This window comes from Eublepharis macularius, chromosome 13 (genome assembly GCF_028583425.1).
Source record: "Eublepharis macularius isolate TG4126 chromosome 13, MPM_Emac_v1.0, whole genome shotgun sequence".
In the NCBI taxonomy this organism is placed as follows: Eukaryota; Metazoa; Chordata; class Lepidosauria; order Squamata; family Eublepharidae; genus Eublepharis; species Eublepharis macularius.
Window position 1 is genome coordinate 5,287,575 of NC_072802.1, and position 26,536 is coordinate 5,314,110.

Sequence of the window (26,536 nt, forward strand, 5' to 3'; positions counted from 1 at the left end):
TGCAGTTACGGTCACCAATAACTTCATTGTGTCATTATTGTGGTGTATGTGTGCTTCTCTGCAATAATTCTTCCTTGGGGTGCACATATGATGTACATTCTTTTCAGTAATGTCAAATCTGTGGGGGCTGAAAATGTGTGCAAAGGGCCATTTAGAGTAGGCAGAGGGGCACTGTTTTCCCCATGTGTGCTTATTCCTTGATAGCTCTCTGGCCATTCATGGCTTGTCCATTCTGACTGACCACTGCTCCCTGGATTGGGCTCAGGAGACATATAGTCCATCCCACTTCTATGAGGCTGAGCATGACAATTACCATGTTCCCCTTTCCTGGCATTCAGAAGTACACTGCCTGTGGGCATGAAGGCTCTATTTAGCTATCAAAGCTAATAAACAATAGCCATTGATAAACCTACTAATTCTCCATGAATTTTCCTAATCATTTTTAAAGGCACTAAACTAGCTGTCACCATAGCTTGCTAGTACTAGGTATGAATAATACTGTTGGTAAGAGGCATCTATATTGTAATGTGCTTGTGGCAGCAATAGTTCTGATTGGCTAAGCTGGTGTGTGTGGGATGCTCAGATGCAAAAAGGAATAACCAAGTTTACAGTCTAGCTTCTTTGCGGGAAAGAGAAAACATCAGTTTGGCTGGGGTTAATACCTCACACAAAAGTGAGACCAGGGAAGAGCAACTGCCAGTTAAGGGGCAGGAATCCCAGAGGTAAAGAGGATGGAAGAGGGCAAGAGTAAGCCAGGTAGTGAAAAAGAAGAGTCTGAGAGCAAAGCATAGAAGAAAAGGAGCTGAGGCAGATAAGGAGACTAATCAGAGGATGTTCTGAAATGCTTTCCCACACTCTCCTGGAGTATCGCTGCATCTCCCCCCCCCCCCGCCTGCACAGCCCGGAGCTGCATAGCCCAGTGTCACTCCACCGGGCAGGGGCCGGGCGAGGGGGGCTGGAGATGCAGCAATGCTCCAGGCGCCCTGTCTGCTGACCTCTTTGCCTAGTCCCGCCTGAAGCCCCACTAGGAACTAGCAGTGGCCAGGTGTCCTGTCTGCTGTGCAGGGAAGGGGGGGAAGAGAGCAGCCCTGAAACCCCCACACACACCCAGTGGAGGGGAAGGGGGGCACCCACAGTCACGCCTGCACTTCCCTCCCTGCCACTCTGTAAACCTTAAACTTAAAGCTGCAAGGACCTACACTTCCTACACTTCCCATCAAACCTTGAGCTAAGCAGACATGTGTAGAACTCTAGTAACTCGTCACGTTTAGTTCGGCTTTCAGGTGCCACTGGACTCAAATCCTGCTGTTCTACTGCAGACCGACATAGCTAACTACTTGAAAATATCTCACATGCACGATTTATGAGTTGGAAGGATTTAACACTGTCCCTTTCCTCAGGTTTCAGAGGGGGACAATCCAAAGGGAAAGACAGAGACGTCAGGGCACTCTGTTTACTGCTTTGACTGTCCTTTGATATGTAGATTGCCCAAATATGGAATCCTTTAATTAGATTTCTGGGGCCTACATAACAATTTATTTATCATTATGAATAATCAACCCCTGAAGCTTGAACTTATAAGAGGTGTCTATTCCTCAAGCAAATGAAGGGTATCTGGAAGGAAACACTCTAAAATATTTGGCAGATAGATAGAAACAAGTATACTGTAGCCATTTGATGTCCCATGTCATGCAGTTGTCCCTCACCACTGTTGCACCAATCGCTTTATTTATTATTTGTTTATTTAATCGCATTTCTAGACCGCCCTCCCCGTCAGACGGGCTCAGGGCGGTTTAACAACAGCTTAAAACAATGAAAACATTATAAAAACATTAAAACATCCTATCAAACAATTAAGGTTGGTGGGTATAAAATATTAAAATACAGCATTTATCAAAAACCCTGCTCCCACCATGATAGAAACAAAATTCCACATTTTCTGAAAATGTTTGCAGGCATTCTGTTATTATAATGCTAAAAGATCGCAAATGGATACTCTGTGGTAGGGTCGACAGGAGATGGCATGTCACACTTTTGGGTGGACTTTGGGATTGAAGGAGACCACATAAAACATACAAGACTGAGGGAGAGTTAAGTTCTTACTGTCATAGCAACAAGAAATACACACATGCCTTATGATTTTCCAAAGTGAATTTAGGCACTTTTCAATTTAACAGGCTGATTCTCACAGCAAGGTAGGCTGAGAAAGAGACAGGATATATGCACTATGCCAAAGGTCACCCAGAGAAGTTCATGCCTTCCAGAACTGGGCAGGGCATTCCCACATCCAAACTCAACTCCTGAACCACTACACTGCCAGAGTCTAGGTTTACCGTCCCCCTGGTTGGTGTGGAGGATCTCTCGCTGCCAACTGGACTTCCCACGGCCACTCAGCTGGCCAACGGGGTGGTGGTGGTGGGACTGGAAGGGAATGCCATCATCATCTGAACATGCTGGTATCATTCCCTGTGTGCCCAGATGTGACATCAGTATGTTGCCAGGGGATGCTCCAGCATTATGGGAAGCTGTGGTTGAACCACAGAGTTATCCCCAACTACTAGAGCATCCACAGCGTTCACCGGGGATGCATTGATGCCACTTCTGGGTTTATGGGGAGCAACATCAGCACGTCAGCAGTGAGCCCCTCTGTTACCTGGTAAGTGCACCCCAGCCCCTAGTTCCAGGGGGCACCTGGCAATTATGCCAGACCCAGTCCCTCCCGTGCTGCTGACCTCCAACCAACCTGATCGTTTTCAAACAGAACACGATTCCCAGAAGCTTCTTCAGATGGTGTTCTGAGACAGTCTTGGAGGCTTCCGTGGAAGCTAGAGTCCGGAATATTTTGCAAGGCCCAGTGGCTCCTCTGCAGATACTTAACAGTGCGTTGTAAGTTGTCAGTATGGAATGAATTTGGAAAACTATCACTCTAACAAACAGGGAAAGAAGATTTTTTAAAATAATGGAAAGTCAGCTTTGGCTCAACTTGCTTGAGAAAATTTCAACTGAATTCTTAGGTGCATTGATCACCCCCTGCAGCTCGTGAGCAGCGGGCATCTCAGCCAAACGTTCAGAGAGCCTAAGGGGAAGCAGGCAGGGAGGCCTCCTGTAAGCCCGTGGCCACCCCTTCCAAAGCGCAACCTGCCTGTCTCCTTCACTCCATTGATGCCAGCCCCACAGAGCTCCTGCTGTCCAAAAGCCTGAGCCTGTTTCCACTGAGAAATCAAGCAGGGGCTCCCTCCTTTGTCCCTGTCACGCGCTCCCCAGGCCCACCTTTCCACTCAAAAGCCAACTTCTGATTTTCCCCGATGGCCTCCCAGTAGCTCCTGACAGGAGTGACTCCCTGACAAGAATCTCCCTTGTGTGTTCCCTGCTTGGGCTCAGTCCAGGAATCTTGTGTCAATGTCCAGAGATTCCCACTTTTCCCCCCTCATGAAAAAATCCACTCCAGGTTTTGCCCCATCTCTTCCTTCCAGCCCCTTCCCTGCACTGCCCCTGGATAGGGTCCACCTCACAGGGCAATTGAGGCGGAGGCTGAAAGGGCCCTGTAGGCCTCCTGCTTTCATAATAAAGCAACTTTCCTGTGATTCCCTTGAGGACTCCCCCGGCACCCAGGCTAGCTTGGGAGACAATTGAATCCTGCCAATTACACAGCCCGGACTTTCTTCAGCAGATGATGCAAAGATCGCAATCATCTCTGGGGGCCAAAATAGATGGGAGGGCACAGTCCCCCCCCCCAATTTGCTTTTTAATAAATCCAAAATGGCTGATTGGCTGTCTGAGAGGAGAAATGGCGGGTGGGGCCAGGTTGCTTAACCAGATACCAGATACCCTCCAGTCATGGTCCAGCTCAAAAGCATCCCCAAGCAGCCTGTGCCTTCTGGAGCAAAAGCTGGAAAGAAGTGTGGCTTCTTTCAGGTGGACACACAGCAAAACAGCCCCTCTCCCAGCCTTCTGCTCTCAATCGCAGGGTCCAAGTTTGCTTCTCAGTGTGTGTGGGGGGTGGGGGGAGACCATCAGGGAGAGGCACAGAATTCCTTGCCACTGATAGTTGGTCTGCAATTAATCCCTTTGTAATGTTCCGCTGATGTTATCTATTTATATCTGGTGGTTGTTCGGGCAACCTGCAACAGGCAGGGAAGAGTAACACTGAGACTATGACAGGGACTGTTTCTGCCTCTGAAAGGGGAGAACATTTGTAGACTTCAGGGCAGAAGAACCGATGCAATTCCTTTTCAGGGAATAGATCCAGAGGAGTTAGCCGTGTTAGTCTGTAGTTGCAAAATAGTGAAAAAATTCCAGTAGCACTTTTAAGACTAACCAACTTTATTGTAGCATAAGCTTTCAAGAACCACAGCTCTCTTCATCAGATGCATGGAGGGTATGAATAAACTGGCCAGTTTATTCATACGCTCCATGCATCTGACGAAGAGAGTTGTGGCTCTCGAAAGCTTATGCTAAAATCAAAAGTGTTTTTTTCCCTGTTGTTTTATGCAGGTTCTCAATCCCAAGCAATGTTTAGGGTGCGTTATCAGCTCCCTGGGGATTATTTTGGTGGCGCCAAATAATTATTTTGGTGGTTCTCCCCGCTCCTCCACTTGAAGCCAGCTGGGCGACCTTGGGCTAGTCACAGCTCTCTGGAGCTCTCTCAGACCCACCCACCTCACAGGGTGATTGTTGTTGTGGGGATAATAATGACATGCTTTGTAAACTGCTCTGAGTGGGCATTAAGTTGTCCTGAAGGGCAGTATATAAATCAAATGTTGTTGTTGCTATTTCACCCACTGGGCCAACTGTATGGGACATTTCCTCTCCAGCTCTTTTTGTTTTGGGGCTCAAAAAACCCCAAAGCTCTACTGGGTTGGAAGGAGGGTGTTCATTTTTAAATGAGAGAGCCTGAAGCTTCAGATCAGATCCCCACACACAGGAATTTCAGATCAAAATGCAGAACACGGCTGTTTTCTTTATGTCAACAGAAAAACCCTTTGCTTCCTCCAAGAACTGATTCCCAAGTGTTCACTGTATGCTACCAGTATAGCCCGGCAGCCCGCCAGGTTCCTGCTTGGCTACTGGATTCTCAGTAGCCCCCTTTTTCTTAACTCAAAGCTTGTGGCCTCCTTCTTCCCAAACAGGACATCTGCTGGCAGCCTCGTCTTGGAAGAGGGTCTTCTCCACTTTGCCCCCTGCGCAGAGAGCTTCTTCAGTGGTCCGAGAGGACATGGGCAAGTGGCTAAGCCCGGTGCTCAGAACCAGCAACCACGGGTAGTCCTGTGAGCTGTGGGTCAGGGAGCACTTCCTTTGTCTTTGCAATACTCTCTTTGCTCCCCTCAAAGCTCCTGAGATGCTTCACCCAAACACGAGCCTCCAAATGGACCTCAACATTTCCAGTAATATCTGCCTCCTCCCAACCAGGAGTGCTTTTATGTCCTTTGTAGCAAAGGCAGCTGTATGACTGCGGGGGGGGGGGGCTTATAGTGAGCTCATCTTTCCAGGCTCTTTACTGCTGTGTCCCATATAAGTGGGTAAGATTTTCTTGTGCTTCTGCCACAAAGGTGGGATGTACTTGCAATGAGGCCTACCTTGCAACGTTATCATTCAGTTTTAAAGAACCTATCAATTTTTGCTTCCTATTGGCTGCTAACGTTTCCATGTTCACAATTATATTACTTCTTGTTGCTTTTTGTTGTTTTGAGGCTGTTCTATGAGTGATTGTTTTTTCGGGAATATTTTATTTTATAAAGCTATGCAGGGATTTTTTTCTGGGAAAAGAGGTGGCGGAACTCAGTGGGTTGCCCTCGGAGAAAATGGTCCCGTGGCTGGTGGCCCCGCCCCCTGATCTCCTGACAGAGGGGAGTTTAGATGGCCCTCTGCGCCGCTGAGAGGCGGGGAGGGCAATCTCAACTCCCCCCTGACTGGAGATCAGGGGGCGGGGCCACCAGCCACGGGACCATTTTCAAGAGGTTCCGGAACTCTGTTCCCCCACGTTCCTGCTGAAAAAAAGCCCTGGAGCTATGTATCATTTCAAGTATATCTGTACAGAGAGGCATACGGTGAATGTTAAGCATGATTATGACTGCGCTCTTCCTGGAGAATAAGCCTCACTTGACTCAATAGGAATTCCTTGGGAGTAAATCCTATTGCTTAGGCTCAAACTGCACACACACTGGGAATGCCATTTCCTTGGATTCCCCCATGAGGGACGGAGCTGCTTGCAGGACTGTGAAGTAACGGAGTGCTGCTGAGCACAGGATTTTCAGCCTCTGCTTCTAGCTGAAGTCAGTCCCTTCAAGGGATTACAGCCCAGCTGAGGTTTTCCGCCTTACAAGGATGCCCGTGGATGAAATCCTGGGCTCTACTGCAGAGTATCTGGGCTCACTGAGGGGCCTTAGCCAAGCCCCCCCCCTCTCTGGGCTTCAGTTCCCTGTCCATAGCATGAGGACCCAGCCCTCCCAAGGTTTTTGCCGGGGAGAAAACAAACATTTTCCAAAGAGAAAATGGTATCGAAAGTGAATGAACCCCCCCCCCACCAGCCCCAGATCCCTCTCAAGCCAATGCCTCTTCCCCTTAACTCCAGGCTCTTCCTCCCTTTATTCAAGCAAACAAACCATCTTCAGACTCCGGAGTCAGAGCAGCATTGCCTCCGTGTGGATGCTGCCAGAAGAAAGGGAGGCTGTTGAAGGGGACCCATCAATCAAAGTGGGGGGAGAAGCGACAGGAGCAAACATCCCTTTGGTTGGCTTGCATCCCTCTCTTATTCTCTCGGAGGCTGCAGCAGGCACTGGAGGCAAAGCTCCTTTCTCAAGCTGCCAGCACAACATCCAGCAAGCGGCACCTGAGGCAGAGTTCGAAGGTAGCTCTCCAAGACGAGCGAAGGGAGAGATGCTCAAAAGCAGGGGCTGCTCCTGGAACCGTCCTCCCTGGATGCCTTTGAGTAGCTGGGGACAAGGCATCCTCAGCTAAGAGAACTGGAGTGGGAAATCCAACGTGAACGAGGTCGGTGTGCTTTGAAAGATCTGTGGGAGGAAGGAAAGCAGGCAGAAGGGAAGGCGGACTGACAGCGGAGCAGAGAGTGGGTGGACAGGAGAACTTCTGAGCAGGGAGACCACCCAAAGAAGAGAGGACAATGATGACTGGTGGCTCAGATGGGGAAAGGCATGGTCGGGAGAGTGCAAGGCACTGAATGCAAAGGACAGGGCTCAGCCGTCACCCCGGGGGAGACTCAGAGACTTCCGTCCTACCCTGTGTGGAAGGCGGAAAGGATTTCTTCCTCAGCACTCGGCCGTCTCCAGGTGCTGTTCCAGAAGCCATGATGAGGCGCCTGTGGGTGCCCTCGCAATACACTGCCAGACCTTTCCGCTGGGCAGAGGGCCACAACGGGACTGACTTCTTGTCCACCCTCTTTGCCTTCCATAATCGGTCATCCTTTTTCCACGAGGATCTGGATGTGGATGTCATGGGGGACTTTGAGAGTGGCACCCGCTACGAAGGGGAGTCCCAGAGCCAGCTGGTGAAGGCCCTGCTCATCGTCGCCTACTCAGTCATCATCTGCATCTCACTCTTTGGCAACATGGTGGTGTGCCACGTGGTGACCAAGAACAAGAGGATGCACTCGGCCACCAGCCTCTTCATCGTCAACTTAGCCGTGGCCGATATTATGATCACCATCCTCAATGCCCCCTTCACACTGGTAAGCAATTGTGATGTGCCTTCAATGGAGAGCACAGCCGCAGACCCACCCAAGGCCAGGCCAGGACAGCTTTCTGAAGCATCAGAAGCTCTGCATGTCTGGGCTGGTCTTTGGCACCCTGGGGAATGAGGCGTGGAAGGATGGGGAAAGACCAGTGCGTGTCTTCCTTTCTTTAACAAATAAGCAACAACTTTAAACTTAAGCCCTGTCATGCCCCAAATCTATCAGTATACCAGAGCCCAGCTGGTTACGCCATAATAGAAGGTAGAGCTCCCCTGACCATGTACAGAGTGCCTTCCTCTGCATCATCATTGAGGGCCAGCTTACTCGTTGTATTGGCTTTGCAGAAGCAAGAAGAAAATGCTTCCAAGCTGTGGTTCCACCCCTGAAGCTCTCTCTGTGTGGATGCCCTGCCCTGTGTGGTGAATCGCCACCCTAGGATGGTGCAGAGCTGGCACAGAGAGGCTCTACGCACTGCTGAGCACTTAGCAGCACAGAGGATGTTGACCCAGGGAATGACACAGAAGGGCAGATCAGATGGTGAGTTGGACCCAGACTAAATTTTCTGCTAATGGGGGGAGTGGGTAGTTTTCACCAATTCCCTCTTCATGCTGGAGACCCCCTATTTATTTATTTGTTTGTTTATTTATTTGACTTCGATACGGCTTCTCCACCTTATTTAGTGCTCAAGGCAGTTTACAACATAACCAATACTTAAAAATAGACTAAGATACAATCAATAATACAATATTAAAATAGCATAGTACAAACTTTATAACCAATCATACAGTATAATACATCCGTACCTATAGTACACACTGACACTTTCAAGAGGGTGATGTTATATGCTAGATTTCTGCTGTTTCCATTGTTCCCTGTTGTATCTCATTTTTTATCCTTGCGGATTTCTTGACTCGCAGAAGCAGCATGCAAAGTGCCTGGGCTGCCACCTTTTCTACTCAGTCATGACGGAAAGTCACTTTGCATAGAGCAATTCTGTTCCTTATTAGTGTTCAAGAACTAAGACCTGGCACTGACAGCGGCTTCGGGAACTTTTCGATAGAGCTTGGGGTATGGCTCTTATAGACCCAGGTAGTTGGCATGTTCCAGATTAGTACTTCATGTTGGAAGCCATCTGCCAACTATGCTTGCCGGGAGGAAGGGGCACCATTTCTGGCAGGCTTGGCTGGTGCAGAGTGACATTTCACAGTTCGGACAATGTTACTATTTGGGGAGGGGGATGCAAAGTGACAAAGTATGGGGTGGTGTGACATCTGAATGTGAAAATGCACTTTCACGGGGTGAAGGAGATTGATATTTTGCCATAAACATTTCCATCAGTTTTTGAGCAGGGCTTTCACCCCCAGGCCCTGAGCATCCCTTCACTGGCAGTTTTCAAGAAGAGGCTGGATGAATACTTGTCAGAGATGCTTTAGGCTCATCCTGAAATGGGCAGGGTGTTGGACGAGAAGGGCTGAATGGCCCCTTCCAACTCTGTGATTCTGTAAATCTCCGTCATGCTTCCCCCACCTGTCTCTTTTCTAAACTGAAAAGCCTGAAGCTCCTTGGTCTTGAATCCCACTTCTGCTGCTGCCAAGCTACACACCACGTTTTCTGATGAGCTGGGCCCAGCCCAACTTGCCTTCTCTGCAGCCACACTGCAGCTGTAAGGAAAGGCATTTTTAAATCAGGGGCCTGATTTGGCTCAGGGCTGTGGTGCAGGAGGAGAAGGGGCTCCTGCCTCCTCCTCCTGCCTTTTTCATCAGCTGAAAGGGCACTGGGATGGAGGAGGTAGCAGGCAGAGTGGTTAAAAGTGGCAGAACTCTAATCTGGAGAACTGGGTTTGATTCCCACTCCTCCACTTGAAGCCAGCTTGGGTCAGTCACAGCTCTCTCAGAGCTCTCTCAGCCCCACCCACCTCCCAGGGTGATTGTTTGAGAGGATAATAACAACATACTTTGTAAACCACTCTGAGTGGGCATTAAGTTGTCCTGAAGGGCAGTATATAAATCAAATGTTGTTGTCGTTATTCCATTCTGCCCCTTCCCTCCCCCCGCCTGAGCTCCAAAAGAGCCCCTTCAAGCAACTGCTGATGGCTGCCTTTTAAACTCCGTGTCTCCACAAGCTCTCCCCCCCCCCCCACTTCAGAGATTCTCAGTGGGATTCTCTGGTTTGACACTGGGATTATCTACTCGTGAAAGAGTAAGTAATTCAGCAGTGGAATCAGCTGCCTAGGGATGTGGTAGGTTCCCCCTCACTGGCAGTCTTCAGGGCTCGGCTGGATGAATACTTGTCAGGGATCTTTAGGCTGGCTGCTGCTCTGGGCAGGGGGTTGGACTACATGGTCTGTAAGGTCCTTGGGAGTAATGTCAAACCAGAGAATCCCAAACAAGCAAGAATCCCAAGCAGGGAGTGGAGAGGATAGCCAGAGAATTTAAAAGCCGCTCTCCATGGGAAACCATGGAGAATGGCTGGGGTCAGCTTGTTAAGAGGCCCATAGAACTGGACCCTGGAGTCCTATACTCCAGAAATTTGGGAGGGGGGTCTTTAAGGGACAGTCAGAAGTAGAATCCCTCCAAATTCTGTGGACTTGGCTTTTAAATCCCCCCCCCCAATCTCCTGGACATTATTCCCTGGTAGGGAATAATAGCAGGTTAAATCCAGGATTCTCTAATAGAACCGAGAATCTGATCCAGATTTCAAGAATCCTGAATTCTTTAAAAAATGAAACCCGAATCCGGATCATCTGCTTATTTTTTTGGCACACGTCCCTGAGCACCACTGATCCTCTTGGAGCTTTTCACAATCCACTTTGACTTTCACCTTTCTGAATCATTTGGTGCCCCCTTGATCCCAGGTCATTTCTGAACAAATAAAACAGTGCCCCCCCCCCCCGGCTTCAGACAGCGGTTAGAGGCTGTGTGGTCTTGGGTTCTTCCTGGTAAATGGAAAAGAAGCAGGAACCAGAGTCCCGGTCTCCTCTGGCTTCGTTTTAAAGAGAGAGCACATGCCCCCGAAGTCTAATGGCGTGTCCCACCAAGAAAAAGGATCCGCATGGTGGAGGGAGAGGGAGAGAGAGAGAGAGAACTTTCTCCTAATCTGACGCGACTGGGGAAGGGGAGGCAGGAAGCATCCGACTGGAGGTGGGATTTTGGAGCCAGCGGTGATGCTTGGAGCAGCCCCATTAACCACGTGTGATGGGTGCTGCCAGCAGATGCATTAGGGGGGGATTTGCATTAATTTACTCATGAACAACAACTACAAAGCCACAATGCCACTGGCGGGAAGCACTTCCATCAGTGGAGCAGGACTTTCCTGCCCTTCCCCTCCCACTGCAGACCACGTGGCTTCCAGGGGACAGGAGATCTTCAGGAATGGCATGAGGAGATTCATTGACAGTCTGCATTGAAGGGGGGAATAATAATAACAACAACAACATTTGATTTATATACCGCCCTTCAGGACAACTTAATGCCAACTCAGAGAGGTGTACAAAGTATGTTATTAGTATCCCCACAACAACAATCACCCTGTGAGGTGGGTGGGGCTGAGAGAGCTCTAAGAGAGCTGTGACTAGCCCAAGGTCACCCAGCTGGCTTCAAGTGGAGGAGTGGGGAATCAAACCCAGCTCTCCAGATTAGAGTCCTACGCTCTTAACCACTGCACCAAACTGGATCTCCAGAATAACCCCCTTCCGATGGAGGCACATGATATTAGGATCCAATCCAATGGAAAAGCCTGCTTGTTATTGCCATTGTTCTAATGAAAAGAGACAACTAATGGCTGTGGTATTTTTGGTATCCCAGCTGTCTGGTTTAGAGAGTTCAGAGCGAGTTCAGGCTCAGAAAGAGAGAGTTGGGATATAATGTCAAGAGAGACGTGCGCCTAAAGCTGTTTTTCCTGATCAGTCTTTCTTTCCACAGTCAGTTGCTTTGATTACGTGTAAGCACACTGGCTCTTGCTTGCTTAAACTATTCTGTTCTCTGGAACTCAAATTTGTTATTTAAGAAGACTAATGATTTCCTGCACCCCAATTCTCCTCTTTGTGGTTAGGCAGGTGCGGAAGGATTGCGGGGGAGCTCTGATGCTTGCTCTTCCTTGTATGCCAGGAAACAGGGCGAGGCAGGAGAGGGCAAAGGCCACGGTCTTTCCTGCCTGGCAGGGCTACGCAGCTGGGTGGGCACACAGACAAATGTTACAGTTTTGTGCTGCAGATGGGGCGGGGGGGACACAACCAAACAATTTTCTTACCTCTCCCCTTCTGGATGCAGAGAAGGGAGGGGACAAAGGCCAATATTATGCTTCCCCACCCTGGATGCCTGGAAGACATCCCCACATAAAAACAAAGAAGGTATAGCCTGGTAGTGTTTTCCACTGGACCCAAATAGGAAACCTAAAATGAACAAATGCAGTAATGAATGACACAAAACCAAAACTTTCGAAAATTTATTTATTTATGTTGTTTACAGTCTGCCTTTCTCGCTGAGACTCAAAACAGATTACGCCGTGTGAGTTAGTAGTCAGTTTCACAGGAATTTCATGGAACAGTGCAATAGGGTCTATAAATACAAATTTGCAAGATATCAAACCAGCAGAAATTCAATACAGAGTTTAAGAAATGCTGAAACGGAGCATAAGTGATCCTAAAACGGACATATCAAAGAACACAGAACTATCCTGCTGGATCATACTTAATGCCCAAGATAGTACATAGTAGCACATATGAGTAATGCCTGTGGCCTCTCTCTCTTTACTGATGAATCCCTTTGAAACCACTTACAGTACAGCCCTCCTGCTGGAGTAAAAAGCTGTCTTGAATAATTCATTTGCATCATGTGCAGAAAGCCGGGAGCTTTCCTGACCTCTCCAGGCCGGCTGTTCTGTAGGGTGGGCGCCACCAAAGAGAATGCAAGTGGATGGACAGCTGTTGATTTTTCCCATTTGCAGGGGGGCACTTGCAGAAGGCCCAGTTCAGATGAGCAAAGCGGCCGTGGCAGAACGTAGGGAGAGAGACAGATCCATAGATATGCCAGGGCAAGCCATGAAGAGCATTGTAGGCCACAGTCAATACCTTGAATTAATCTTTAACTTGCTTTTCTAGCAACAGTGCTGGATCCAGTATAACCCCTAGGCTCTTTAATGAGTCTGAAAAAATCTGACAAACTCCATAACAAGTGGGGAGTACAATGTCCTTTAGATCTCTGCTTTCCCAATGAGCATCACTTCCATCTTGTCTGGGTTCAATTTCAATTTGTTCACTTCCAGCCATTTGACCACAGCAGTCACACAGTGACCCAAGATTTCTACTGCATCTTGTAGTAATTTGGATAGTGAGATATAGAGTTGGGTGTCATCTGCATTATTGATGGCATCCAATTCCACCTCTATGGGTGAGTTCTTTTAAAGGTAGAATGATACAGGAGATAGGATTGCGCCCTGCGGAACCCACAAGATAATTCCACTCTGGAGATAGCTAATCTCCAACAGTGACCCTTTGCGTCTGTTTCATGAGAGATTATTTAAACCAGTCCAAAGCACATCCTTTGTTACCCACTCCACAAGACGGCATGATGTACTTTATCAAAGGCTGCAGATAGATTCAGGAGGAGCAATGGAGATCATCCACTAAAGCTAGAGCCATCTCCTGGCTTGGCCTGAATCCAGAAAGAAAAGGGTCTAGAACACTAAAGTTATCCAAGAAGTACTGGAGCTGGTCAGCTACTGCTTTCTCAATCATTTTGTCTAGAAAGATTAGAGACTGGGAGATAATAACTGGCTGTGTCATTTTTGTCAGGGGATGGCTTTTTAAGTAGAGGGCTGATAACCACCCGTTTGAGTGGCCAGAGGAAGTTGCTCTAGTGATTGGTTTACAATAGACATCAATGGCTCATTTATGTGGCCCTTACTTGATTTTAACAGCCATGGTGGGCAAGGATCCAGAGTACAAACAAAATGAAATTAAAATGGGAAAAAATTACACAATTCTAGTTTAGCTCTGGCAACCAGCAGTTCATGCAGTTCCAAACGAACAGAAGGAAAGGGACATTTTGTTAACCCCATTTAATGTTCTCATCTGATTCTCAACCAGGGCCGATTCCAGATGACTAACCTTAAATCGCTCCATGCCGCCCTCTTCCGGATCGCGACGGGGAAAATGCGAAATATCGCGTTTCCTCGCGCGAGTTTTGCGCGTCGTCGCGCAAAACTCGCGCGAGGAAACGCGATATTTCGCATTTTCCCCGTCGCGATCCGGAAGAGGGCGGCATGGAGCGATTTACGGTTAGTCATCTGGAATCGGCCCAGGTGAGCATATATGCACATGGATACGGAATCCATCATTTTAATTCCTGGTGGGCATGATCTCACAGTCCGCCTGATATTCACTCCTAGGTGCGATTTGTCAGCAGTACCTGGATTTTTGGAAAACTGATGTGCCACATCAGCCGGTTTGTCCAATACTGTTCTGTCCACGTGTCAGTGCTGACCCTGGCGGCAATTGCTCTGGACCGCCATCAGGTAAGTGTCAGAGGTACTCTGCAGTGAAATCAGTTATGCACAAATGTAGCTCAAATTCTGTGCCAAGACGGTGCAGATTTTGTAATTAAAAACATAATTAGAAACATGTATGCATGCTGAGCAGTTTACATGTATTGGCAACATGCAGGGCTTTTTTCTGTGGCACAGAGTGGGTTGCCAGCACCCAGGGCAACTCCTGGGACTGCATGATGATGTCATTTCTGGGAAGTGATGTCACTGTGCAGGGCGTGGCCTTCTCCTAGGAGCGCTCCTGCGATTTGGGCCCGCTCACCTCCCCGCCCCTTTGGCACAGCCGCCTGCGCCAATGCTGCCAGCTCAGCTTGCTCCTTGGCCAGCAGCCGCTGCAGGAGGACCAGCCTTGGGACCCAGTGAACCGTCCACCCTGTCTACGCGGCAGGCGGCATGGGCGGCCTCCTGCAGATACAGCACAGGCTCTCCTCGGCACAGCGGCCCCTAAAAATGTTGCTCCCGGGGCAACCACCCCTCTGGGCCCCCCCCCATGCTACGCCACTGGCCCAAGTAAGCCCATGAGCTCAGGTTGCCTGGGCGCAGGGCTGGGGCCAAGGAGCGCCGGGAAGGGGAAGCGCCAGCGCCTGGTCTGCATTCCACCGTGCTCCTGCCGGAAAAAAGCCCTGGCAACATTTCTTCTAACGGGATTCAGGCTCTCAGGTAATGTATTTCTTTCAAATGCTGACACCTGCTTTTCTCAGTACAATTGGAAGCACTTTCAGCACATTATGTCATAATTATAGATCCAATGAAAGACACATTAAAAAAACAACACCCTGTTTAACAGGGACAGAGCCAAGATCTGACTGCAGCACAAAATTAAATGCCGGCAGCCACAACCAGGGATTCCCCGCAAAAGCTGGGAGAGGCAAGGAGGCCTGTAAGATCAGTAACCGGCAAATTTTTCTGAGCCGGCTTTGCCACAAGATGACTCTGCCCCACCGTTCTGAGAGAGAAGCCTGAAGGCGTTTTCACTGTGGTAAAAGGAAACTTCATCTCAGCTCTCTGCACAAAAATGTACAGCTCTGCAAAATTAATGTTGAATCTGTACTCTGTGAATGCTCATAGGCTACCCTGAAACTGCCTTTACAGGTGGTGGTGGAGAGTGCCCTCAAGTCATAGCTAATTTATGGCAACCCCTGGTGGGGTTTTCATGGCAAGAGACTAACAGAGAGCCAAGCTACAAGTGACGCCTGCCACAGGTTGGACACTTGTCAGTTTTCCTCGAGTTTTGATGGGAAATGTAGGCATCCTGGTTTTACAGCTTGGCTCTCCATTACAGCTGCAAGACCAGGATGCCTACATTTCCCATCAAAACTTGAGGGAAGCCGACTAGTGTCCAACCTGTGTCAGGTGTCACTTGTAGCTTGGCTCAGAGGTGGTTGGCCATTGCCTGCCTCTGCAATCCTGGTCTTCGTTGGAGGCCTCCCATCCAATTACTAACCAAGGTCAACCCTGCTTAGTTTCTGAGATCTGGCAAGATCAGCCTCACCCGGGCTATTCAAGTCAGGGCACCTTTACAGGTCGTGCAGTCAAAAGGCTACGGAAAAGTTTTCCCCTTTCTGAGTTTCAGTCAGACAAGGCAACAAGGTGACCATTCTGATCTTAACAGACAGGCTGGGTGGTGCAGACACAACACAGAGAGAGCAGAGCTTTCTACTCTCTACTTGGTACTTTCCCCACTAAAAACGGGAGTTTTCTGTGGCTGAGAGTTGCCCAGGGAGACATTTTCTTGGAGACTCTCAGAGGTTCACAGGATGAGATGACAGCATGTGGCCTAAAAGAAGATGCCATCAAAACATCACGGAAAGGTAAAAAGACCTGAACAGAGCCCAAACGAGGAACCTTTTTATTCACCATCTTAATTGGAGTATGTTTAAATCTGGGGAGAGATTTCATTTTCCTTTGCTCAGAAGTTATCTGAAGAAGTGAGCTGTGACTCACAAAAGCTCCTACCCTACCACAAATTTTATAGTCTTATAGGTGCTACTGGACACTTGCTCTTTTCCACTGCTCCTGATGCTCGCCTATATATGTTTTTTTGTAACCAGGGACTGCTAAACTAAAGAGAAAATTCTCTCTTTCGGAAATGGGTGTTCTGAGGTTGGCCTCCGCACTCGTTTATAAAAGCCTCACTTGGCTCATCCTTCCCAAGATAGGGAGGGAGGGCAAAGAGTCACCTGCTTAGTTCTGATTATCTGTCAAGAGTGAGATTTCCAGGGTTTCTCTGCTTCCAGACTGGATATGGTATATGAGAGTACATTTTAGGGGTGTGCAACCCAAAAATATTTGGGATTCCCACTTCAGATTTACCCAAACATTCAGAAATACCCAAAACCCGAAGCGGCAAGCCACTTTGGTTTTGGGTATTGAATCAGTTCGGAATGCTCCGTAAAGATTCGGAGCATTCCAAACTGATTCAGGGGGCTGCGCTTTCACTAGGGTTGCCAGGCCCCCTCAGTCTCCCAGCGGGAGATTGGAGCCTGGCTCTTACCTGGGGGGGGGGGGGGGTGCGCACACGCTTTGCGTGATGATGTCACTTCACATCAAGCAGCCCCTGGACTGCGCCGTTGGGGGCTGCTGCAAAGTGCAGGAACGCTCCTATACTTCGCAGCAGCCCAAAACGGGCCCAAACTGGGCCCGTTTTGGTGCGGATTGGGCCCATTTTAAGTTCCTTCAGAGCTCAGGAGCGTTCCTGCGCTCCACAGGGGCCCACAACGGGCCTGATCCGCGCTAAAACAGGGCCGATCTGCGCCCTTTTTGGTGCAGATTGAGCCCGTTTTGACATGGATCGGGTCCATTGTGGGTCCCTGCGGAGCGCAGGAATGCTCCCATGCTCCACAGAGGCCCCGATCCAGGCCAAAACAGGCCTGATCCTGGTGGCTGCTGTGTGCGGGGGCGCACATTACCGCAGGGGGGCACGCATGGAAGGTGCGGCCCCCCGCTGGCCAGGTGAAAGGGGCGGGGGTGGGAGGGTGGGGGCGGGGGATCCACCGGGGGTTTGGCAGCCCTAGCTTTCACCCAGCACCCCTCACCCCCCACACACTTAGCCCCCTGTCCCCTCCAACCCACTTACCTGGCTGGGCAAGGTAGGCCGGAGCTGCCTCCACTGTCACTGCCACCACCTCTGGGCCTGAAGGGCTGTGAGGAGGGCTGGAGCCGCCACCACCACTGCTCCGCCGCCTCCTCTGGGCCTGCAGTGGCTCACGCAGATCAGCGGGGAAGGCCAGATCTGGTGGCGCGTGGCACTGCAGGGCAGCGGGGAAGGCCTTTTCGGCCTCCTCCACTGCCACATGGGCTCGCAGGGCAGCAAAGAAGGCTGGAGCCGTGGCAGCCATTTGAGGGGCAGGAAGGGCCTTTTCTGGCTCCTCCACCACTGCGCGACTCCACAGGGCAGCCAGGAAGGCCTGATCCATTGGTGTGTGGCTCCGCAGGGTGGCGGGGAAGGCCGGAGCCGCCACTACTGTGCCGCCCCACTGCCTCCATGGTTGCAGTGGCCTGCTGGGCAGACGGCCGCCTTGCAAGCGTCAGGGCCAAGGTAAGTGGGGCTGGGGGGTGGGGTGGGATGTTTAAAGGGCCCTGACACTTGCAAGTGGCAGGAAAGGGGCTCTTTAAACTTTAGCTGTCAGGTGGGGGAATCCCCCCTTGCCAGCTGAAGTTTAAAGGGACCTGCTGCTTGAAAGAGGCAGGGAAAGAGCCCTTTAAACTTGGGCCCTGAAGCTTTCCGAAGCAACCCGAATGCTTCAGTGAAGCTTTGATTCAGGATTTCCAAATCTTTACAGATCGGGTCCGATTCGGGTATTTTACTCAAATCGGAAATCCAAAGCGCACACCCCTAGTCAATTTCAGTTTGGAGAAAAATCTCTGCAGCGGGTCTGCATGGAGGTCCACATACAGAGATGTCTCTACTGAACTGATGGTGGCAGTGAAGAATAATATTCAAGGCAACTGGTGGGGAATGAAGAGTTGAACTTTTCACTGTCTATCAGCTTGAGGCCTGGTCCAGCCGAGTAAATGGCACGTACCCTACAGTAACAATAGGTGATTCTTGGGTTGTTTCACCACATTCACAAATCAGACGAAACAGTTTTACACATTTCCTGTACCTGAAATTTCCAGTGTAAAACTTATCTAGGGTAGAATGGGCCGCCAGATTTGGCTACATGATGCTGTGCGTGTGAGTGCCCTTGTCTGTCCGTCTGCGTCTGGCTGGGTTCCCACCTGCCTGTCTCCTGCCATATTGGTACCAGTCTCTGTTGGGTGTTCTGTAGGGCTGCTGCGCTCCAGCATCTGATTGGGCTAAAACCCTTCCTCTTGCCTCAATGGAGAGGAGCAGAGAGGACATGATTCCCCCTCCTCTCCCTTCAGTCTACTCCCTCCTGAGCTGGGAGCCGGAGCTGGTCTGTCTTCTGGCCCCTCCCTCAGGCGTGTGAAAAGCCCTAGCCAGGCCTGGGCATGCCCAGGGACCGCCTCCACTCAGAATCCCTATGGGGGTATTGCAAAGCCCGTGGGGGACCAAGAGAGCCTTCTTACTATAGAATCATAGACTCATAGTGTTGGAAGGGACCTCTAGGGTCATCTAACCCAACCCCCTGTACACTGCAGGAAATTCACAATGACTTCCCCTCTCCAGTCTCTCCCCCGCCGCTCCCCTCCTGCGCTCTCAGAATAGAGATCCCAGACAGCTGATTGTCAGGAGGCTGGCAGTCCAAGAGGCAGCCGCCGCTGATCAGCTCCCTGGCATGTAGATGTTTTCAGGGTGTTCTGAGGCGCCACTGGGCCTGGGGGATTCTGTGGTGCCAAGAAGGTGGGGTGGTATTGTCCTTGCCTCCCTCCAACAGTTCTTAGCAGAAATACTTCTGGGTTCTGAGCGGCAAGTTCAGCCACAACCAGAATGAGTCACTGATCTCGGTGAGCCATCATTTCAAGCATATATATATATGGGGGGGGGGGGGGTGGAGTTCTGAGAGGGCTCCCTTTGGAAGGAATCTTTGCGCGCCAAGGGCAAATGCTGTATTAACTCTGTGACTTCCTTAGGTCATCATGCATCCCCTGAAGCCCCGCATGTCTATCGTGAAAGGAGGCGTTTGCATCGTCCTCATCTGGGTGATGGCCAGCTGTTTTTCTCTGCCCCACGCCATCTACCAGAAGCTGATCTGGTATCCCAATGGGTAAGAGGAATGATCAACAACATCACTAAAAGTGACACCACTTGCATTCATTTTTGGTGAAGCATTATAAAGGATGCAACAGGAGAAGGACACGTCTAGAGGAATTGTATTTAGACTTTCAACTCTTACTATGTTATTTTAATTGACTGCTGCTCCAGATTCCTGTTTCCTGGGCTGTGTTCTCCAAAATGACTTCTCTCCATACAGCCACTAATGGCAAAACTTGGTTTCTACTGGACTCAAAGCCTGATGTATGTGATGCGTGTGTGTTATGTGCCATCGAGTCACTTCCGATCTATGGCAACCCTATGAATTAACAACCTCCAAAACATCTCATCATTAACACCCTTGCTCAGATCTTGTAAACTGGAGGATGTGGCTTCTTTTATTGAGTCCAGCCACGTCATTTGGGGTGTTCTTCCTTTCCAACTTCCTTCAATTTTTCCTAGCGTTATGGTCTTTTCCAGCGAGTCATGACTTCTCACAATGGGACCAGAGTATGATAGACTCAGAGTCTCTCTACACAAAACATCTGACACTTGAAGAACACGTGTTGGGAGATGCAATGTTAGTTGGGAAGGATAGTTCCAAAAGACATTGCTGGTGGCAGGGCAAAGGCTTTGCTTTACCCTGGAGCTGAGTGAAGGGCCTGTGAAAGCCAGAAGGGAAACTTCAGCCCATGATAACCTCTCCAGGTCCAAGCCTAACTCCAAGTCCATTTCCATTCCTTACGGCCCTCTGGTTGCAATTCCACACAGTTTTAGACTGGAGAAGTGAAATTGGGGTGGTGAAGATGAAATTAACAAACCCTCTGAGGAGCAATCTCCACCAGCTGTGTCTTTTTAAACTACGCTTCCCAGCTAACATTGCATCTCCCTACACTTGATGAACACGTGCCGAGGCGTCTCATGTAGAGAGACTCTCAGCCGAGTCACTTTAGCTTCTAGGGAGAATGCAGGCTTGATTTGATCTAGAACCCACTTATCTGAAAACCAGTTTGGTGTAGTGGTTAAAAGCACGGGATTCTAATCTGGAGAGCCGGGTTTGAGTCTCCCCTCCTCCACTTGAAGCCAGCTGGGTGACCTTGGGCTAGTCACAGCTCTCTGGAGCTCTCTCAGCCCCCCCCCCATCACAGGGTGTTTGTTGTTGTGGGGATAATAATAGCATACTTTGTAAACTACTCTGAGTGGGTGTTAAGTCGTCCTGAAGGGCGGTATATAAATCAAATGTTGTTGTTATTTGCCTTTTTGATGTCCATGTGAGTGACCTATGCTCACCAAAATTTTAAAACACTCAGTGCTACTTTTCAAACATCCAGAGGAGTTAGCCATGTTAGTCTGTAGCTGCAAAATAGTAGAGTCCAGTAGCACCTTTAAGACTATCCAATTTTATTTCAGCATAAGCTTTCGAGAACCACAGCTCTCTTCGTCAGATGCATGGAGAGTATGAAGAAACCGGCCAGAGATATATAGGTGGTGAGGGAAGGGGGCAGAGGGGGCAGGGAGTGAGGGCCATGTAAATGTTAATCTGAATGAGGAGGGGGGATCATGTCCTCTCAGCTCCTCTCCATTGCGGCAAGAGCAGATGTTTTAGCCCAGGCATTCTGTTCAGATTCAGCAATGGAGGGAAGGGGTCACACCCAGCCTGGATTGCGCACTTCACCTCTTTCATGACTTTTGCAACTGATTTACTCTTACATGGCCCTCACTCCCTGCACCCTCTCCCCCCTCCCCTCACCACCTATATATTTCTGGCCAGTTTTTTCATACCCACCATGCATCTGATGAAGAGCGTGATGGTTCTTGAAAGCTTATGCCTCAATAAAGTTGGTTAGTCTTAAAGGTGCTCCTGGACTCTTTTCTACATTTCAAACAGATCAACCTTCTTCCCGTCAGCTTTCTTCACTGTCCAGATCTCACATCCATACATAATAATAGAGATTACCACGGTGTGGATTATCTTGTTCCTGGTCCCCAACAATACAAGGATCTTTTCTAGTTCCTTCACGGCTGCTCTTCCAAGTCTCAATCTTCTTCTGATTTCTTCATTGCAGTCTCCTTTTTGGTTGATAATTGAGCCAAGGAATAGATAATCTTTAACAATTTCAATTTCTTCATTGTCAACTTTAAAACCTTAAATTTTTTAAAAAACCTCAGTCATTACTTTTGTCTTCTTGGTGTTCAGCTGTAATCCTGCTTTGACACTTTCTCCCTTAATCTTCACTGGTAATTGCTTTATGTCTTCACTATCTCTGTGCTACAGGGTATACCTAGAAATGACGGCTTCCCTGAGTTCAAACCCATGTCTCCTAACACCATTTTAAATTGATTTATAGTTTTTTAACACAGAGCTGCAAGGTGGTTCCCCTTCCGAGCAGGTGCGCAGTGGGGCAGGCCTAGGCATGCGGGCTGGCTGGCCGGCCGGCCAGGGGCGTGGCCTTGCCCCGTAGGTAGCCCCGGGGTGCTGGGTGTAGAGGAGGAGTGGAATTGTCCCTCCTGTGCTCACCTCCTTTTTAGGCCATTCACTCCTGAGGTGTGTTGAAGCTCCCCTCCCCCACCCCGTTTTCTCATGGGGTCCTCGGAATCCTCCATCTACCCCGGGGTTTTTTAAATTTTGATGAGCATGGGTAACACTCCACAGAAATAACACAGTATCTTTTAAAAAAATTTAAAACTTCCATCTATTTGCAGACACCTCCAATAAACTCTCTCCTCACCCTAAAAGGCAGGCTGAGCTTTGGGTGATTCTCTTCTGCATTTTTTTAAAATCCACAAGCATGAATAATGCCGCATGGAAGTAACACAAGCTTTACAACTTTTTTTAAAAAACCCTCCCCTTCCCTCTAAGCAGGTGATTCTCTTCTGTTTTGCTCCTTATTGCTTGGGATTGGCCCCTTGCAGTCATCAATAAATGAAGAGTAACTGGCTACCACTACACTGAAGTCCTGCATTATGCTGTTTCCTCTTCAGATCCACAAAACTGCTCTTGCTCTGCCCAGGAAACGCTTAAAATAAAGCAGGTTTTCTGTGGAAAGATCCAGAGGAGTTAGCCATGTTAGTCTGTAGTAGCAAAATCAAAAAGAGTCCAGTAGCACCTTTAAGACTAACCAACTTTATTGTAGCATAAGCTTTCGAGAACCACAGTTCTCTTCGTCAGATGCATGGAGGGCAAGAAGAAACTGGTCAGATATAGAGGAGGAGAGGGGGGGCGGAGTAGATGCAAACAGCTGCTTCTGATATGGAGATCAGTTTGCTTCTGTTAAGGAAATCAGTTACTTCTGATAATGAGACAACCATTCATAGTCCCTATTCAGTCCCAGCCTAACTGAGTCAAATTTACATATGAATTCCAATTCAGCAGCTTCCCGTTGGATTTTGTTTTTGAAAGGTTTCTGTTGAAGTACAGCGACCTTTTTGATGGAATGTCCTGGTAGATTGAAGTGTTCTCCCACTGGTTTCTGGACGTTGCCATTTCTAATGTCAGATTTGTGTCCATTTATTCTTTTGCGTAGAGGTTGGCTGGTTTGTCCAATGTACAGAGCAGAAGGACATTGTTGGCACATGAGGGCATATATCAGATTGGAGGATGAGCAGCTGTAAGAGCCAGAGACAGTGTAGTTGATGCCATTGGGTCCTGTAATTGTATTCCCTGGGTAGATATAGGGGCAGAGCTGGCATCTGGGTCTGTTGCAGGGCCTGGTACCTGTGCTGGTGACTCTGCTGGCCGATTCATGATTGTAAGTGAGAAGTCATTTAAGGTTGGGGGGCTGTCTGTAGGCAAGGAGAGGTCTTCCACCCAGGGCTTCTGAGAGAGAGGTATCATTTTCCAGGATGGGTTGTAGCTCACTGTTGATACGTTGGATGGGTTTGAGCTGGGAACTATAGGTGACAACCAGTTGTGTTCTGTTGTTAGTTCCTTTAGGCTTGTCCTGGAGCAGGCTGTTTCTGGGTACTAATCTGGCCCTGTTGATTTGTTTCCTCACTTCATTTGGTGCGTACTGTAGCCCCAAAAATGCTTGTTGTAAATCTCTTAAGTGGGAGTCCCGATCAAGAGCATTGGAGCAGATACGGTTGTAACGTAAGGCTTGGCTGTAGACAATAGACCGAGTGGTATGTTTAGGGTGGTAGCTGGAGGTATATAGATATGAGTATCGGTCTGTGGGTTTCTGGTATAAGGTGGTATTTATCTGTCCATTATGTAGTTGTACAGTGGTGTCCAGGAAGTGTACCTGTTGTGTAGAGTGGTCCAGGCTCAGGTTGATAGTAGGGTGAAAGTTGTTGAAGTCCTGATGAAATATCTCAAGGGCTTCCTTCCCATGGGTCCATGGGTCATCTCCTCCTCTATAACTGACCAGTTTCTTCTTGCCCTCCATGCATCTGATGAAGAGAACTGTGATTCTCGAAAGCTTATGCTACAATAAAGGTGCTACTGGACTCTTTTTGATTGTGTGGAAAGAGTGGGTTGTTAACGGTCTGTGCACAAACAGAGGACAATGTCATATGGAAACTTGAAGAAAAAAACCCACCAGTGGGGTGGCTGAAAAGTGGGTAAAATCCATAGTGTGAAAGCAGCCCAGGTCTGTTGTTCTCTTATGTTGTGACAGGCCTGGGGCTGCTGTTGGAAAGCCATAAAAATTAAAGCCAATGGGAAGTGCAAAACTGGTTGAGAATTTGGTATTTAAGCAGTCAGTTCCAGAAAAGATGGGTCAGAAATGGAGGTCAGGAAAGTCACAAATCACTGGATTTCTGGGCACTCTGGAGTGGCTTTTCGGTTATCCGGATGTGGTTTGCCTATTTAAAAGTGGGAGGAGAATTCTTACCAGAAGAAGCACCTGGGGATATAATGTTTGGCTTTAGAGGGAAGATTAGCATTACAAGCGACCTAAGCATGTAGCCTGAGTCCCAGAAGTATGAATTTTAACAGCCTCTCTAGAGGTCACCTCACTGGGCCCCAGCTGGGGGGCCGCCTGGAGTCCACAAGTGGGTCACTCCAGAACAGAAGGTGAGCTACAGCAGTGGCATCGCCCTCTTCTTTTTTCAAAGAGAAAGGCAGAGAAAGGGCAACCAGGACTCCCTGAAACTTTAATACTATTTCTTTACATTATTTATTGCCTGCCTTTCTTGTTGAGATTTGAGGCAAAAAAGACTCAAGGTTAAAAAATAAAGGCGATTTCAGCAGGTATCGTTTCTCTCATCCCTGCATGACAAGCCACTTCGACTCAAATCTCATCTGTCACGCAACTCTTCAAGGTACCGGAGCCCCGTACGCCCCCCCCCCAGTCACCCTGGAGACAAAAACAAGAGGATGAGCGTATATAAGTAAAAACTAAATGTCAGTCTTATTTGCATTTTGCACAAAAGGCTAGATCCCAAGAGGGCTGAAGGTGCCTCACCCACCTCCTTATTTTTAGAGGCCTGCATGTTTTTTCACTTTGGAAATTGTTGCTCTCCTCTCTTCCAGAAACCGAACCATACGAATGGCTTGCCTGCCCAGCTTCCCACCTCCAACTGACCTTTTCTGGAAGTACCTGGATTTGACTACCTTTGTCCTTCTGTACGTTCTCCCTTTGTTGGTAATCTCCGTCACTTACACAATGGTGGCTAAGAAGCTCTGGATGCGGAATGCCATTGGCGATGTGACTATGGAGCAGTACTACACCCACCAGAGGAAGAAGAAAATGACCCTGAAGATGCTTATGGTGGTGGTGGTGGTCTTTGCCGTCTGCTGGTTCCCCCTAAACTGCTATCTGGTTCTCATGTCTAGCAAGGCCATTCACAGCAACAATGCCCTTTACTTCGCTTTCCATTGGTTTGCCATGAGCAGCACCTGCTACAATCCCTTCATTTACTGTTGGCTGAATGAGAGCTTCCGCTCAGAGCTCAGGTCCCTGCTGGGTGTCTGCTGGAGGAAGGATGTCTCCAGGAATCACGCCCTACAGTTCATATCACCCCCCTTCAGGCATGCCTGGGATGAGAATTGCCTCTGCAAACAAGACATCACCTCTCAGCACACGAGGGAGGAATCCCACAGGCACTCGGCCAGGACAGACATCTCCATAGTTCAGCCAATTGTGACAGGAAGCTAACTCCCTGGACGAGCCACCTGCCGGGGCCTTGAACTGAGTAGCCCCAGTCTTGCCTGAGTGCAAGCACATTTGGGAAACCAAGACACAGAGCCTTTGGACCCCAGGATCCCCCAATGCTTAGAATACACCACCAAAACCACAGCATTCGATTTGTATACCACCCTGCAGGACAACTTAACACCCACACAGAACAATTTACAAAATGTGTCATTATTACAATGCACCACTTGGACATTATAGAGAACCATTTTTAAAATATAAGTTCCAAATAAACATTCTAGACCATTCAGTATAGGACCAAAGTCTCAAGTGCTTTGAATATATTGAATAGTATGAAATTTGATTTGGAAACTGTATTTTAAGAGATGACTTTATCTCTATAAAGTCCAAGCACATAAACTGCAGCAGGCATTAGCAGTGTGGACTCCATTCAAGCCAAAAACAGAACCTGGGTGAGGGTTGGACAAGACGGGCAGTCTGCTGGTCTGGTGGTCACTGACTGCCCTTGACTGGCAGCCGGGAGGGAGGGAGAGGAGATATTCCCGGCTCTAAAGGGTCCTCTCCTCCCATGCCTACCTGTTTTCATCCCCACCACACTGAAAGTTAGAAACTTGCTTTCCTTACAAGTTAAACGCTGAGGACTCCTCCCTTGCCCTGAAGATAATACACTTCTGCATTGTAAAGGGCAGGGCTTTTTTTCAGCAGGAACACGGGAGAACGGAGTTCCAGAACCTCTTGAAAATGGTCACATGGCTGGTGGCCCCGCCCCCTGATCTCCAGACAGAGGGGAGTTGAGATTGCCATGCAGTGCGGAGGGCAATCTAAACTCCCCTCTGTCTGGAGATCAGGGGGCGGGGCCACCAGCCATGTGACCATTTTCACCAAGGGCAACCCTCTGAGTTCCACCACCTCTTTTCCCAGAAAAAAAGCCCTTGTAAAGGGTAAAGCCCCTCTTTAATGACAGTGAGGACAGTAGCTCCTGTGGAACTGCCCGCTATTTTAGTAGACCAAAGAAGCTGACCAAATTGATGTGTAGGTCAAAAGGGATCC

The 26,536-nt window shown here is 48.9% G+C and overlaps 1 protein-coding gene across 1 annotated transcript; it reads left to right on the top strand.

Moving 5' to 3' along the window:
* Positions 1-7,303: 7,303 nt before the first annotated feature.
* On the top strand, positions 7,304-25,486 carry LOC129341651 (G-protein coupled receptor 83-like). Its single transcript, XM_054996941.1, has 4 exons — positions 7,304-7,684; positions 14,075-14,200; positions 19,268-19,401; positions 24,862-25,486. Exons 1-4 carry the CDS (start codon positions 7,304-7,306, stop codon positions 25,484-25,486), a joined length of 1,266 nt encoding a protein of 421 aa, XP_054852916.1.
* Positions 25,487-26,536: the final 1,050 nt, after the last annotated feature.